The sequence below is a fragment of the Acanthaster planci genome, linkage group LG06 (genome assembly GCF_054643075.1).
Source record: "Acanthaster planci isolate LZ-2023a linkage group LG06, COTS_SCS, whole genome shotgun sequence".
Taxonomy (NCBI): domain Eukaryota; kingdom Metazoa; phylum Echinodermata; class Asteroidea; order Valvatida; family Acanthasteridae; genus Acanthaster; species Acanthaster planci.
Genome location: NC_141782.1, coordinates 2,419,760 through 2,434,986, shown reverse-complemented (window position 1 = coordinate 2,434,986; position 15,227 = coordinate 2,419,760). Strand labels below are relative to the sequence as shown.

The 15,227-nt window shown below is 41.2% G+C and overlaps 1 protein-coding gene across 4 annotated transcripts in view; it reads right to left on the bottom strand.

The window, feature by feature from the left end:
• eepd1 (endonuclease/exonuclease/phosphatase family domain containing 1) overlaps positions 1–15,227 on the bottom strand; it is a 25,504-nt gene extending 10,277 nt beyond the window's left edge. For 2 of the 4 annotated variants that reach the window (XM_022224587.2, XM_022224584.2), the window contains exons 1-6: positions 15,097–15,227; positions 8,288–9,297; positions 6,286–6,337; positions 881–988; positions 506–724; positions 275–329 (exon numbers count right to left, since the gene is read on the bottom strand). In XM_022224587.2, the coding sequence (XP_022080279.2) occupies positions 275–329; positions 506–724; positions 881–988; positions 6,286–6,337; positions 8,288–9,237 (1,384 nt within the window). In that variant the 5' untranslated portion in view covers positions 9,238–9,297; positions 15,097–15,227. Of the gene's footprint in view, positions 1–274; positions 330–505; positions 725–880; positions 989–6,285; positions 6,338–8,287; positions 9,298–14,768; positions 15,060–15,096 lie in introns of those variants that run through there. The other 2 variants (XM_022224585.2, XM_087137687.1) reach the window with 2 other exon arrangements.

Here is a 15,227-nt window from a genome sequence, read left to right as displayed (position 1 = left end):
GTAACTCTGGTAAGTCCTGATTTTTTCTATTCATGTCCTCAGTCATTCTGATCTGTCTCCCATCATTCTGTTTAAGTCTCCATGCTGGTAACAAGTCCGCGGTCAGACAGATGTTATTATTTAATCAATGCGGTCAGATCTCAAGTCAACAATCTTCATTTCTCATTAGCCAAGTCAAGTCTCAAGAACCCTGGTCCAAGCTGACCACTTGACCAACATTTGAACAATTCGAGAGGTACAGTAACTGTACTTCTCAGAAATCACTAAGTCTCACCTGGAAGTTGTTCTTCTATGGCATTACTCAGAAGTGATAATTGGTTAATTTCTTCCTGAAATTCAAACAGAAAGGTCAACGATAACAGCCATGTTAAAAAGAAAAAGTGTCCAAAAGCAAACATCAGCAGCGTCACATATGACAAATGCCTTTGTGAAGCATGCGAAAAGTTGACCAGCAAAAGTAAATCCCTAAGACTCATTTTGTGGGAACCAGTCCCACTTTGCTTACCTCTAGTTTGCCTTTGGAGCTGTTATTCAACCCAGGGAATTTCAGGTGAACCGAAATGAGGACCACGTCCAGTTCCCGCAGCTTAAAGTAGCCCAGGAAGGGCATGCGGGCAAAATGTTTGCCGTTGGTGCCTCGTCTCTTCGGAGCCCGCAAGAGCGCACACTCCGAGAGGGTCACACCGTCTGACGTGTTCCACAGGAAACCGTTATACTCCACACCCTGAAATGTACAATTTCATCTGTAATAATTATTTCTGCTTCAGATTTTCTACCAAAAGAAAACTTGTGTCCACAAAACCTGCTCCAATTATTCTTGGTGAACCCATTAACTTGTGAACCTGAATCGTGAGCATGGATGTCTAATTATAGGGCCTACCTGGAACATCCTCCCTGATGATTCTGAGGTCACACATTTCCAGACGCCCCGCGGGCTCGGCCAGTTGCGGACAACGGCCAACGTTGGGTCATTCAACTCGGCACATATCTGCAGACAATGGGAAAAGACAACTCAACTTTCAGCTGAAGAGATAACAGTGCAACATTGGCAGAAATTATGCATCCATAATATATGTTGGTAAAAAAAATTCGTTCTCTATATTGCTATAATGTGTCTAGTAGGTACAAAATCAAAACAGAGTTTTCCTGTCAATAGAAATGTCAAGGAAAAGGTGTAACTTCTTTTTCCACCCTAATAGCGGTACATGTACTAGCTCCTCTCGAATTCTTGCCAGGAAAACTTCCCTGAATCCTCCAAAAGCCTTTTTACAAACAACCAACAGTGGATTCTTTTGGTTTATATTTTCCATAAGCATTACATCACATGCAAAGTTGTCAGCTCCACCAAGGAAAACAAGCGGGATTATTTTTAGAAAGAGAAGATACCCCGCCAGTGGGAACACATACGCAGGTTCATGCACGCTTCATGCCAAAATGTGGAGTTGAAATTAACAGATGAAGCAGGTGCACATGTCCCTGAGCAAGTCATTTTACCTGACTTACTTCTCTTCTAATACTGTACGTGTACCGGTATCTCTATTCAATGGGAAGTGGGTGCCTATGAACAGATGAAGGAAAAATGTGTTCGTTCTTTTTATCCTTATTACAAGCACCATGAGATCCATAATCAAGAGATTTACAGTTCAAATGAGACTTTGATAAGAGTGTTTTATGCGCGAGGTACATGTACATGTAGATGTAGGCTCGTACAGCACACACACACATACCGGTACATGTACATGTAGTTTGTTTTTATGGGCATAAGTACATGTATCATCAAAGTCCGTTCTCATGACAGACATGGGAATTCCCGTGACCTTTGCCTTCATGTAAACACATACCACTCTGTACACAATGAGCCGACAGAGTCACGTACCTGTAGGTCTGGGAGTCATGATCAACTTTGCCGAACTTCGACAAATTCAACAACACACAAAAGAAATAATTAGACGAGATAGGGACCTGCTCTGTTAAAGTCAACAGTTTGAAAGCAATCCTGTCTGGTCAATTGAGTTTCTAAAGGCTGATTAAGAAAAGGGTTTAAAAGCATGACCTGTCAGCTTAGAGAAGCCACCAACAAGTCATTCATGTGGGTGTAAATGCCCATTAAATGAAAGGATGAATTTTTGAAGAATTTTGAAAACTGAAAATCTTGAAAATCGCCCGTATGTGTGCACTTCATTTTTAAAAGCACCGGGCAGCATGTGGTTAATGGCATTTCTGTTTGATTTTTACAACTGTTACACGTACGTGGATTACCGAAATAATATATATGACACAAACTTGAGATATGGATACAAGTACAAGGAATGTGGAAGCACACATGTATGGCTTTGGTGAGACTTATGCAATGGCTGCATAGACTGGTGGGTCTCGTGAAATTTTCCGATTCATTTCCTATGCCAAAATGGCCCAACTTGCCACAGATATTAGTATTGCAATCCAGGTTTGTCTATAAATCCCCCTACCCTCTTATTAGAATAAAAATTTATAATTTCAGCGACCGTTTTACTGCAGTGAATATAAATGAAGGTTCAGAATACGCAAAGTTGCTGGTAATCTTAAAACTGCCTGTATATGTAGGCCAAGACTTTATGGACTGGATCAAACAATCGCCACACAAGCATCAAACAAGTAATCCCCTTGGGTGTATGTAAAATCATATTGAAATCAGAGGATTTGAGAGTGTTAGGGCTACTGTACAAGTGCTTTCGTTTCTTGTTTGTATTTTGCCTTTACTTTTCACTTTGAAGGTACATGAAACACATGACAATTTTTGCACAAGTTCAGACTTCTTTTTCTTTCATCAATCACATTTTTTTAATATTAACTGTAATGTTTTAGGAAAATTAAATTGTAAGTTCAAAACCTTATTGAGAAATTGTTGCCCATAATGTTTTTTAAGACAAAGGACAGATACACAAAATCCTGTCAGAGCAACAAATAAGGGAATAAATACAGTATGTGCTCAGCCATTTTTAACGTGCATTTAAGACCGGCTCAGAGGAATAGATGCGATTGATGCCCAAGCTGCAGGCAAGGGCATTATCAGCATTTGTTCTCCAGAGCAAAGTCTTAAAGCACATATTTATTCCCATTCATAACTGGTACCTTTTTATTCAGAGAGTCAAAAGAAGTCAATATGATGGATTTCCAAAAATTTTGTTCTAATCTTTACTTTCATTTTCCAGAACAAAACCGGCTATTTTATGGTACATGTTCCTTTCGAAAGTTGTCCAACAGAATCCCCTTCAATGAGCTTAGCGTGCGCGTGCATACAGACTCCTGACCAATCAGACCCGTATCCATGTGATTTATGCAGCGAGCATTATCACTTCTCAGCAAGCATTATAACATATTAATACACGGTCATGCGACGCGTTTCAACCAATAGAAATAGAAAAACTGTCCCAAGGTATTTATGAATACACATGTACATTTTATACATGAGAACACCTGTCCAGGCCATTTGCATGTCAAGGGAACACTTCCTCATTACAAAATTAAAGTCAGGACCAAGTGCGGGGACAAAATTTGCTCCCTGTAGCGTTTTTGATCCCAATAGCAACCATGTTCCAAAACTTTTGTAGTCCAAACAACTCCATCATTTTATGTGAAAGCAACAAAAGTGACAAATGTCGATCTTAGTGACATTTTCTCTCGCAAAGACAAGAAACAGCAAGAACGACATGGGGTCCACATCCTACTCTTTTGGCTGCAGTTGTTAGTCACCATGACAACCAAAATGGCAAATATCTGCCATTTGCCCAATGCATACATTAATAAACACAGTATGCTCGGTGTTTGTCCGAGAGCTTGCGAAAAAGAAGTCACAAGCTTTCTCAGTTGGGTCTCGAACCCATGACCTCCTGCTTACTAGTCCAGACGTCTTAACCACTCGACCACCGAGCTAGCACTGAGCATACAGTGTTTATTAATGTATGCGTTGGGCAAAGGCAAAACCCATTATGTATTAAAATGGAATCTCCCCAATGCAAAATATACATCTTGAAAATAGTTCGCAGTACCCGCTTCTTCACCTGACTTGGAAAGACCAACTGACCCCGGCAAGCTCGGTTGTCGAGTGGTTAAGACGTCTGCACTAGTAAGCAGGAGGTCATGGGTTCCAGTTCCACCCGAGTAAGCTTGTGACTTCATTTTTCGCAAGCTCTCGGACAAGCACTAAGCATACAGTGTCTATTAATGTATGCGCTGGGCAAGGGCAAAACCCATTATATACATGTAAATTAAACTTTGGTCGTTACACGTTTCTGTAATTTGGAGCTGGAATCCTGGTAGCAAGCTTCCGTCTGCTGATTCAAATGAAGTGCCAATGAAATGAAGGGCCATTGAATTGAAACGGCAATTTACTGAGGCAGGGAACTCATTTATCAGACAATTACATTTGCACCTCTGCACTGTTGTCAGGGGCCCTCTGCGGCAGATCGAAATGGCAATCCACCTGAGAATCAATCGCAATTTATCTCCTGCTGTGCGACAGCTGTCAGAAGATCGGCATCCCAAAGAAAACAACCCATCTCGCGGGTTATTTCTCAACAACCACATTCGTCCCATTGAGCGCGCTCAATTAGCTCGTTCCAATCACCTATTGACCTACCACAAATGCAATTTGCCTGACGCATGGTGTTGACTGAGAAGAAAAAAGATAAATCGTGACAGAGCAAAGGTTACTGTTATCGACCTCATAAGCCAATCCTTGACCATGCTGTCTTCCTACTTTAGCAAAAAAACAAATTCCTTAGATTACATGTACATGTACACTGTATATGCTGGTATGGACATGTACATGTCCATGATACATGTACACTCACGTGTGAGTCATTTTGTTTAAGGCTTATGATCTTTTTCTGGTACAAGAAATGGCTAAATACCTTAGTGCACACGTACAGTATGTTTACGTCGACAGGTAACTGACAGGGTGCAAGAAACTATCTAGCCATATAAGATGTACGCATACATGTATTTGGCAAGCAACCTTTGGCCAGGCTGATCACTACTGTGTCAATGAAATTGTTACTAATTCTGTGAAAGATAGGTTGATCCGACAGCTGCAATGTGTGATCATAAGACCACTGGTGTATCATCACTTCTGTGTTATTTTGGAGCTGTGTGTAGTTGAATACTAGTACAAGCAGGATCCTCAAAACGGGGGGGGGGGGGGGGGAGATGGGGTGGGCTCTGCATGTCATAACCAGTCAAGAGAGGACTGAACACCTTATCCACAGGATTGTTTCTCAAATAAATTTTGGTGGTCACTAGGTCAAAACTAGAGTTTTTAAAACATACACGTATGAAAAAATGACAGAATGCTAAGCTCGTTTAATGATTAAACTTTGTCATTAAATCATTGCCTGCAATGGACCTTCGGTTTCAGGAAAGCACAACGAAAGGGCTCATTAAAGACTTTGATTTCTGACCTCACCTTCATCTAACTGACCCTCAAAGGTCAGTGGTTATTACAATGGTGACCTTCGCACCCTGAGTTTGTTCTGCAACCAAGCCAGCTTAACAAGCATCCTCCTGTTTGTTTATACATGAACATACACAGACCGATTTGTACATGTAAACACAAACCAGATCAAAATACCATACATGAAAATAACATGCATGTACATGTACATACATGTACATACATGTTGTATATGTACATGCTCAGTGTCAACATCCTTATATTCACCAATCTGAAAGCTTGCCACTGAAATCCTATACTTGCTGTTTTTGTTTGTTTCACACATAAACCACATGCCCACCAAATGGAGTTTACAGTGTTCAGCAGTACATGGGATGACATTCAGACATTCATCAACCCTCTCACTGGCATCCAATTTGCCTGAAAGCCAATCAGCATTACTCACGCATCCTCCAATTTCATACATCATCCCACTGTATCTGAGCATATCCCTCATTTTTTTTAAAAAACTGGTCCATGCCCACAACTTTACAAAAACCAATATACATTGAGGCTTCCTTCCATAGATGACATCACATTTTTGCAGATGAATACATGTACATGTACATACCAAGACATACATGTATACCTGTACTCATAACATAAAATACATGCAGAAACATACTCATTAGCACAAAAACCAACAAAGGCAGCAAAATACATTTAAAATAGTGAAATAGACATTGAAAACGGGTTAAATCAGACAGCATTTTGAAGGCTTGTATATTCAAAAAATTGCACTGCTGGAAAGACCACAAATCAAAACAGCTGTCTGCTTGACATCTGATTTTTTTTCAACTCCATCGTTTACTCACCACAGCTAAGGCATCTCGGTTGGCAATCTCCTGAAAGGCCACCACGCTCAACCTGGAGAAGAAGATGTTCCACATATTTCACATACTATGAATGCAATGTGATCAGAAATTAGTCATCTAAAGCCTAACGTAACACAGTGGGTCTTTCCGTACCAAATCATCTGCAGAGGTTGTCCAGCCCCCTCCCCCCACCCAGATTTTGATGGAAAAAAAAAATTTGTTTCGACATTCCCGAGTAGAAATATGAGATTCCACCAGAAAGTAAGTATTTCCCCCTCACCCCCCAAAAAGTGGTACTATTCCAGATATATAAGAATGGCATCCAATTTTTTATGACTGTCAGAAATTGTCCCCAAGTGCCAGGTTTCATACATGTATATATGCAATATCCACCAATCCCTTCCCAGCCAAGGTTAAAAAACTGCCTGTCCTCTCCCAGGAATACTTCTGAGATTGACACCCCTGGGTGCTATCCGAGGCCCTTATTTCTACTGCATCCAGCATTTTGGAAAGAGATGTGTCAAACACTTGTTTGCCAGTATTATAGATTAGCGCAAGAACGGGGCCTTGTCAATTTTGAACACACAAAAACTGCCTGCCCGAAGTTGTTTTTGCCTTTACTCAGGAAAGGTGGGGGTAGGTGGCCGGATGAGACACCGTGAAGTGCCCTTTTTAAGACAAAAGTATTCAAATCCTTTTGAATACTCGTACATAAACACATGTTCTCGGTGTTTTCATGAAGTGACAAAAACCCGGAAAATCAAAAATTTTTTGGTCTGGAGATTTTCCTAACATTTTACTTCATTTGATACAAACGGCAAATTTGGAGAGTTTGAAAGGAAAATGTTGTTTACTTTCCTAGTACATGTAACTGTAAACGAACAACTAACAAAAAGCTTAGTCTCTATGTTTCTCTGTTTTTACGAAGTGACAAAAAGTCACACTATTTGCAGGGTAAAAATGGAGACAATATACATGTACACAATCCCTGCACGAGTTTGGGTGTGTACACATGCGTGCACACGATGTTGTACCGGTAAATAAACACCTGCGGGCTTGTTGGAATGTAATGAAATTTTACAATTTTCTCCGAGGGCACATCTTTTTCACAAAGTGACAAAAGTGTGTGTAACGGAATAGGAAAAAAATAAACACCTCCGGGTTTTTCTGTTTTCACAAAGTAAAAAAACTTTTATTAGTTTTTATTAATGAATTGTTCTTTAACCCTAACTGCCCAAGGGTTGCTGGAACTCACCTTCCCCATTCACACAAAGTTAAACATCCACATGGGACTTTATGCACAGAGGCTGTTGGACTTAGTTTTTCTGAGGTACGCCAAACCCGATGGAAGAGGCAGCTGTCTGGGCCTACCAGACCTATCCCCACAGAATTAAACACTTTACTACTGTTTAATTCTGTGTGGTTGGGGAAGGTTAGGGTTAATTAAGACAATGTATCCAGAAATAAATCTGGATTAGCATTTTCTAAGTCTAACATTTCATGACTTTGTAAAAAGAAATCCTCAATCCGTAACATAAAAGTGGTAGTTTCAAACACGTTTATCTCGGATTGTCCGTTCGGCAAAATTTTGAGGTTTTTGTCACTTCGTGAAAACACCGACGATGTATACATCATGTTTGTCCATGCCCAGAGTGTGTGTCAGTAAACTCAGAGAGGATTTTATGAATTTGTTCTCCTTAGACATTAGTTGCAATTGAAGCTTTAGGACAAGGTTTGACCCACTCCCTTTAATACTCAACTCTATTATGTTTCCAAGCATTTGTATAATCTACCCAAACGTGTGTCAGTTGGTGTTGGGTACAAGCGAAAATGTTTTGTTTCACAGAGTTACATGTACCGTACATGGACAACCGTAAAATTTACATATCAGCAATTATGTGACTTGCACCTGAACAACGCTTCATTAGATGTTCCCCTTCATGATTATGCAGGCTTTTTTTCCCTTTTTCTCAGGCTGAAATAAATTCCGGACAGCCCTTACCTGTTTTCCAATATGGTCATACAAACGACTTCTTTCACACCAAGGTTTTCAGCCTTCTCCTTGCTGAATTGCTGGAGGTTCCAGGTACCTATTCTGACCTTGCTCCTCCTGTTAGCGGCCTCAGCTGATGGCAGGTCAACTACTGGCCGAGCCCAGGCCTCCGCTGATGTCATGATCAGCGGCAAGAAGATCTGGTCGGTCTGCGTTGCCTGGGTGGCAAGCGTCTTGTTAAGGGAGACCATGGCAGTCGACAGCGGTGCCTCGCCAGCATCCTCCGCCTCCTCCGAGTGCAGCAGCTTGCGCATTTCTAGGAAGGAGGGCGTGGACACGGTGCTCTCCGAGCTCTCACCAATCAGCAGGTGGTTGCGCATTAGCTCAAACCGGTACGCGCCCACCTGGGGGATCTTGCCCACGTCCGTCAGGTACTGGAAGGGCCCATGCTCTTCACGGTGCTGCACGATGACCTCAGCAAACTCCTGGCCCACGTTCGGCACCTTGGCCAGCACAGGGACTGAGGCTGTGTTCACGTTGACTTTATTCTCAAAGGAGACCTTTGAGTTGACCCGGTGGTAGGAGGTTCGACTTGGGACTTTGTCGAAGTGGGAGGTGACGGCATAAGGGCCGCAGTAGACTTCTGTCCGAAAGGCTTCCAGTTTGGTGGCGCCGACGCCCGACACTAGCACCAGATCTTCCGGTTTCCTGAAGCCCCCGATGTGGTGCCGGTATGAGATGATGTTCCTGGCGATGTTTCGCGTCACCCCGTGCAAGGTCATCAGCTCCTCCTCTGTGGCCTCGTTGATATTCATCAAGTTGAATGTCATGTCAAACTCCTGGGCATTGTAGGAGGCGCTAACCCCTTGCTTGCCCTTCTTGTAGGCTACCCTCTCATTGGGACTGTGCAGGCGCCTCTTGTTGGGACGCCGGCCGCAGCAACTGCTGACGAGCCCCATGGCAGACGCAGTGATAGACACAACACCAGGTCCGACAGGAAATCAATGCCAGCACATTATCTACAAGTAGAAAGCAAATATGAAAGGAACTTCAGCATACATGTACCACCAGGATGATTTTCAAAACTGGTCCTGACCCTAAAACTCATATCCTATTTATCAACATTCCAGTTCATTAAGTTTCAAAGGTCAAACAGCCCCATTGAAGCTGTTCTTGACTGAGTCTCCAAAACACAAAATAATGGTTTTCACAACCACACACGTATTTTCAGAACTAGTGCTCCAAACCCTTAATCGGCATGAGCACTACATGTAGTTGCTCTGAAATCGTTATTTCTTTAGCCGAATATCCACTTTCATGACTTTGCAGTATGGATTCATATACAAACTTGTGTATGTTTACACAGTTCACAAATTCACAAAAAAAATGAAGGGCACGGTGGCATGCAAACACAGGTGTGATGTGAATGTTTCTAAAAAAGAAAGGTTGGTGACTAAGATCACTTTTACAAGCTACTACACAAAGTTCAAAAAGTGAAAAACAACTATGCAATGAAACTCCACCGGTGACGTACACGTCCGTATGTATTATGTATGACTTCAAATCGACACGGTTACTGGGTACAAGGCAACATATTTCCAATGATCGAGCAGCACTTCAGTTCATGCACGTACCTGCATTTTTTTTTTCACTGAAGAATATATGCATGTACATGTACCATCTACTTGGTACACGCACACACATACCGGCACACATGTACTGCTTAAAAAGTTAAGGACCACTTTTTTCTAACCTAGTAGTTTTTTCCAAGCAATGAGTAGGGTCTAGTTCTTTCATTTTTTTTTCTAGATGGTGTTCTCATTGGAATAAAAAAATCTTTTAAAAAAGTTTCAAAACATCAAATGCACATTTTCAGCAGTAAAATATCTCATATAAACAACATTTACATTTACAAAATAAAAAGTGGTCCCTAACTTGTTTTGGAGTAGTGTACACACATGTACATGTACTCAGAAGTGATGATACATTTTATTTTGTACTTGTAAGAAGTCTGACTGTGCGCACAGGTTCATGTAACCAGGAGGGGAGTAAAGTGATGTGCTGGTTCAATTGTTTTCATGACCATGACCTAGTTTGGATCAGAGTGCGACGACTGCTCATTTTATGCAATGAAACTCCACCGGTGACGTCATCCTATTGTCTCGGTGCTCTATTACATAGTACCAGTATGTTGCATGAGGTCAGGCTTGGAGGCGACCCCTCTCCATTCTTTTGAATGATATCACCTCCATCACTCCGTATGTACTGAATATTGAAGTGGTGAACTTGTGCGAAAAAGAAACACCAAGAATGACAAATTACATGTACATGTACACTGTCAATTTTCAACTTCAAAACATCTGTCTGATCGAGTTTTATAAGCACAGACAAGCAATGGTTGCTACACATCTAGTCACACAAATACATCGCAATCCCCTAACAATATACGAATACCGGTAAAAACATTTGTGGCACCTCTAATGGGCCTCAAGCAGTGTAAATGGACGCATCTGTTGCTCCTTGTACATACAGGTACGGTACTCATGTAGAAGATTATTCTAAATGTTGCCATAACTGCACCATACCTTAGACTGTTTAGTGTGTTTTTAATCAGAGGAACTTGGCAACTTCAAATTTGTAGGCCACACTGGTGTTAACCAAGAAGAAAAACAGAGACATAACAAGGTCATGGAATGCCACTCCTGGTAACCAGTTTATGTGTCTTCTTCTTGACTTCACCAAGAATTTTGCGAATTTGAGTTGTGTACGCGTTCGTGTGTACGGTACATTGTAGGTCATCCTTAAAATATTCAATGGTGTTGAATATCAAAACAATCCAACGTCATCTTCTTCAAAGCTTGTGCTTTCTAGAAAACAAAGATGCTCAGTTCATGCACATCATTGAAGTGTCAGAAAAAAAAGGAACGTCATGGATGGCATTTAAGTCTGATATTGCCACTCGGTAGAATGCCATTTGTGGGCAAGAACAGTGCATATACATAGGTACGGTACCGTACTGTACCTCAGTCATTATCCTCCCAACACAATCTCAAGCAATCAGTTTTGTTTCTCTAATTGACTCTGCATAACATCTCATGCAACCGTCATGGCCGTATGTACAGTACATGTAGTAACTTTGTCCATGTACATGTATTAATTTGCATTTCTTTCTTTTAGTTTTCTATTGTGGCTGTTCTGCAGACATGTACATGTACATCTATGTACATGTAGAGTATGTGCACACAAACATACATGAATACTGTACGTGCATTTTTAAAAAAAAATTTAATTGCTTGTTATTTTGCACCAAAAATTTCATTCTGTCTTTTTTCTTTTTTTTTGGTGCTGAAATAATTCATTCAACAAATTTCTCCCTCGCTAAAACAGGAAAGTCCAACCTGAATAAAGATGCAAGTACCCGCACGTACATGTATCAGTCAAATTATTAATCACGGTCTTTCTCGTCGTTGATTACAATATGTGCAATCACCTGACAAGTGGTCTAGCAGTTTAATGAGAGCATCCTTCGGCCTGAGCAGACCAGAAACCGGTTAATCAAGATATTGAAGACGTACTAATTAACAAGGTTCACACTTCATGGACAAGTGATGGACACTCTGTCCAACAGTTCAGCTGTGGCTCCATATTACACACGACTCTACTATGGGTAATAGCAACGACCACAAACCAAAGACTCGTGTGTTATGTCAAGTCACAGTCAAATAATTCGGATATAACCTTACTTGTACTTGTACGTACATGTACATAGCTTTATCACTGCACACAGCTAATTTAATCTACACATACATGTAACTCTAGCCCAGGTTGGACGACGTCTACATTGCACTGTGACTAACGTCCTCCTACTATGCGAAATTTTTTTGAACAGTTTTTTCTCACGTTTACTTGGCAAAGACAGCTCAAAATGTTGCTAACAAGTGCCTTGTATCCCGAATTCCATAAATCGTGTGTTGAAATTACCCAAATTGTGCGAAACTCCACGCTTTCCATCATGATTCGTTAACGATCTACGTGTACATGACGTTCGTCTAGCATGCGTACTTGCACATGCACGAAATGCATAGTAACCGAGTGTCCCTTACGCATGCGCGGAAGAGCCATGGGCGTAAAGAAGTCCGAACAGGCTTCAAAAGATACAGCTAGGTCTATTGTCTGCGCGTCTCCACGTATTTCTAATGGCTGAATGGAGCAAAGACCTTGCTCTAGACAACATAACTGACAGAATGTGGTCCGAGCTTCAAGCCCATTTCACGCATGTGCAAATGCGTATTACCGCACGATATAAGTTGGTCATTAATCGCAACGTCGTCCAACCTGGGCTACATGTACGTGTAACTCCAACCATAAAGGGAAACTACAGTGCGTACAGATACAAGCATTTGAGGAATACATGTACATGTACATGTACATGTACATTGTATATGTACACTCTACATGTACATGTACATGTACATACATGTATGGGCAGAACGAAGCAAGCACAGAAAAAGTATGAGGACATGTGTGTGAGTGGGCAGCTGTGAAAATGCCACCTCCTCCAGACAGCAGTCTGGTTTGTCCAACAATAATAATCCTCATTGAACGAACTGCACCGAGAAAGGTTTAAAACAACCCCATTAAAAAATGTAATGGAAAGGACAGGTGGCGCTTTACCACAAAACCAAAAATGAATTCATTCAACATCTGGACAGATGTTCATTAAAACCTCCCCTGTGCTGATACAAAGGTTTATATTTGATTGAAACGCATCAAGCTTGTTGAAGTCAAGTGTGACTTTATTATTTTGCATGTGACTACATGCACCTGGTAATTGGCAAAACATTGTTTTTATCCTTGTATTTCCCTCATTTTGAAACCAGACATTTCGTACTGCATGAAAGCAACTGCCAGGTCCGTAGTCAACGAGTCTGAAATCCTCGCGTGTCACGCAACAAAACATCACCCTTACAAGTTACAGTGCGGTCCAAAGATTTTTCAGTTTGTGAATTCTACGGTGTGGATCAGTTTAAGTTCCCCTTGTATTAATGTACAGCTGCATGCACATACGTGTACACGTAGTTCACTGGAAAGCTGAAGCTTAGGAGTGCCACAGCTATCATTCAACTACCGTCGTATGTAAGGGTACCATGTAGCTGATTTTAATATCATAATTATTTATGCACGTGTAACCAGTGATGCAAGTACATGTACATGTATGTCTGCAACTTTACACACATGTATAACATGTCATGTGCTCAATATAAATGTAGGACTACTACATGTATTTTGGTGTCATCTTTCAAATTTTAATTTGTTGCTCTTAATTTCCAAGCCCTCACCCGAGTAAAAAACACACAAACAAGCAAACCTGTTACATGCACTATCAATCTCCCAGCCAACCAACAATCCTCTTGCGCACAGTAACCTACATACATGTACATGTACTGTATATGCAAACTACAGTTCATGTACTCCGAAAAGTGTAGTTCAGTTCAAATACAGACCTACAATATACATGAACATATGTACATGTACACTGTACCCGGTGCACACATGTTGTAGACATGTCACTGTGAAGGCATGAAGTGTGCATGTTCCAGTACATGCAATTTTCTCACACTGCAACAGCTGGCTTATGCCCTTACGGAAGGTCAGGCAGCAGACCAGAAAAATGACAGCCCCAAAAATGAAAAACAAACTCCAGGCTTAGGATCCATGCAAACAACAGATAAGACAGGTATGCACTATATGCATGAAAACAATTTTTCCCTTTGAAAAATCCTCCAGGGGTACAGGATCTACCATATAAACATGAAAAACATGTATAGAAAGTAAAGAAGAAACAAAATTCCTGTGTTCCAGACTCGATCCTGACATGCCAGTTTACAGAGAAGCATGAGTGCGGATTGAGCTACATGTATCATAATGCCTTGTGGGAAGGTGGAAAGTGAAACCTAACAATCTCGGTTGGGGAAGACTACCATAAAGACAACACTAACTTTCCCTCGAAATGTTTTAACAGCCGTCTCAAAGTGAGAAAATGTCCTACAAAGTGAAAGTTAGCTTAGGAAGTTTCGAAGCATTTACATAGAAAACACTTTGGTTTTTCAGACTTTGGCCTAGGCTAAGTCTCATAAGTTTGTGCACAGGAGCACCGAGTGCTGTCTGTATATGGAGCTCTTTCCTGCTACTAGAGTAGTACTAGATTGGCAGTAATAATTGTGCAATGCCATAACTATGGAATGCTCCACTTTGAAAGTTTTATGTTAAAAATTCCCCTCAGGCTCACTGGACACTATTCATGCAGATCATGTTCAGTGCTGTGTTGTTAAATCAGGAAAAACAATCAAGGACTGGCTGGTATCCTTGCACCATCCATGCTTACCAACCATAAAAGTGATGATTCATTTATAAATAACTTGCAAGAACTGCCTTCCACAATGCCAGAACGTGTAAGATATCAATCAAAAGTCAATTCAGTTAGGCTTACATGATCAACACAGAGACACAGACAGAAGGCGAGTTCCCAACATGCCCAATGGCCAATTGACAGCATTTTACCACAAAATTTCTACCATTTCGAAGTCCTGGTGTCGATCATTTACTTGAAAATATTCTCGTGGACGTGGGTTTGTGCACAATCCTTTTTATAGCTCCATGGTCTGGCCACGGATTCCTTGCGGAAGGAAGACGGTCCAGCTTGGCCTACAGTAGTTAGCGGTGTCCGTATCTCCATGACATCTGTCATTATTGTCAATGACTAAAACATGAAAAGATCGTGGTAGACGTACTCAACTAAAAAGCACGAAAATACTCACGATAAAATGAGACGTACCGGTAGCGTCATCCCGGATAAATTCGTGATGACATTATTTAATTTACGAAACTCGGTGAAGCCCCCGTCCTTAACTGTGGACGATGACATGTGGGTGGCATAAAGTGCGTGGGC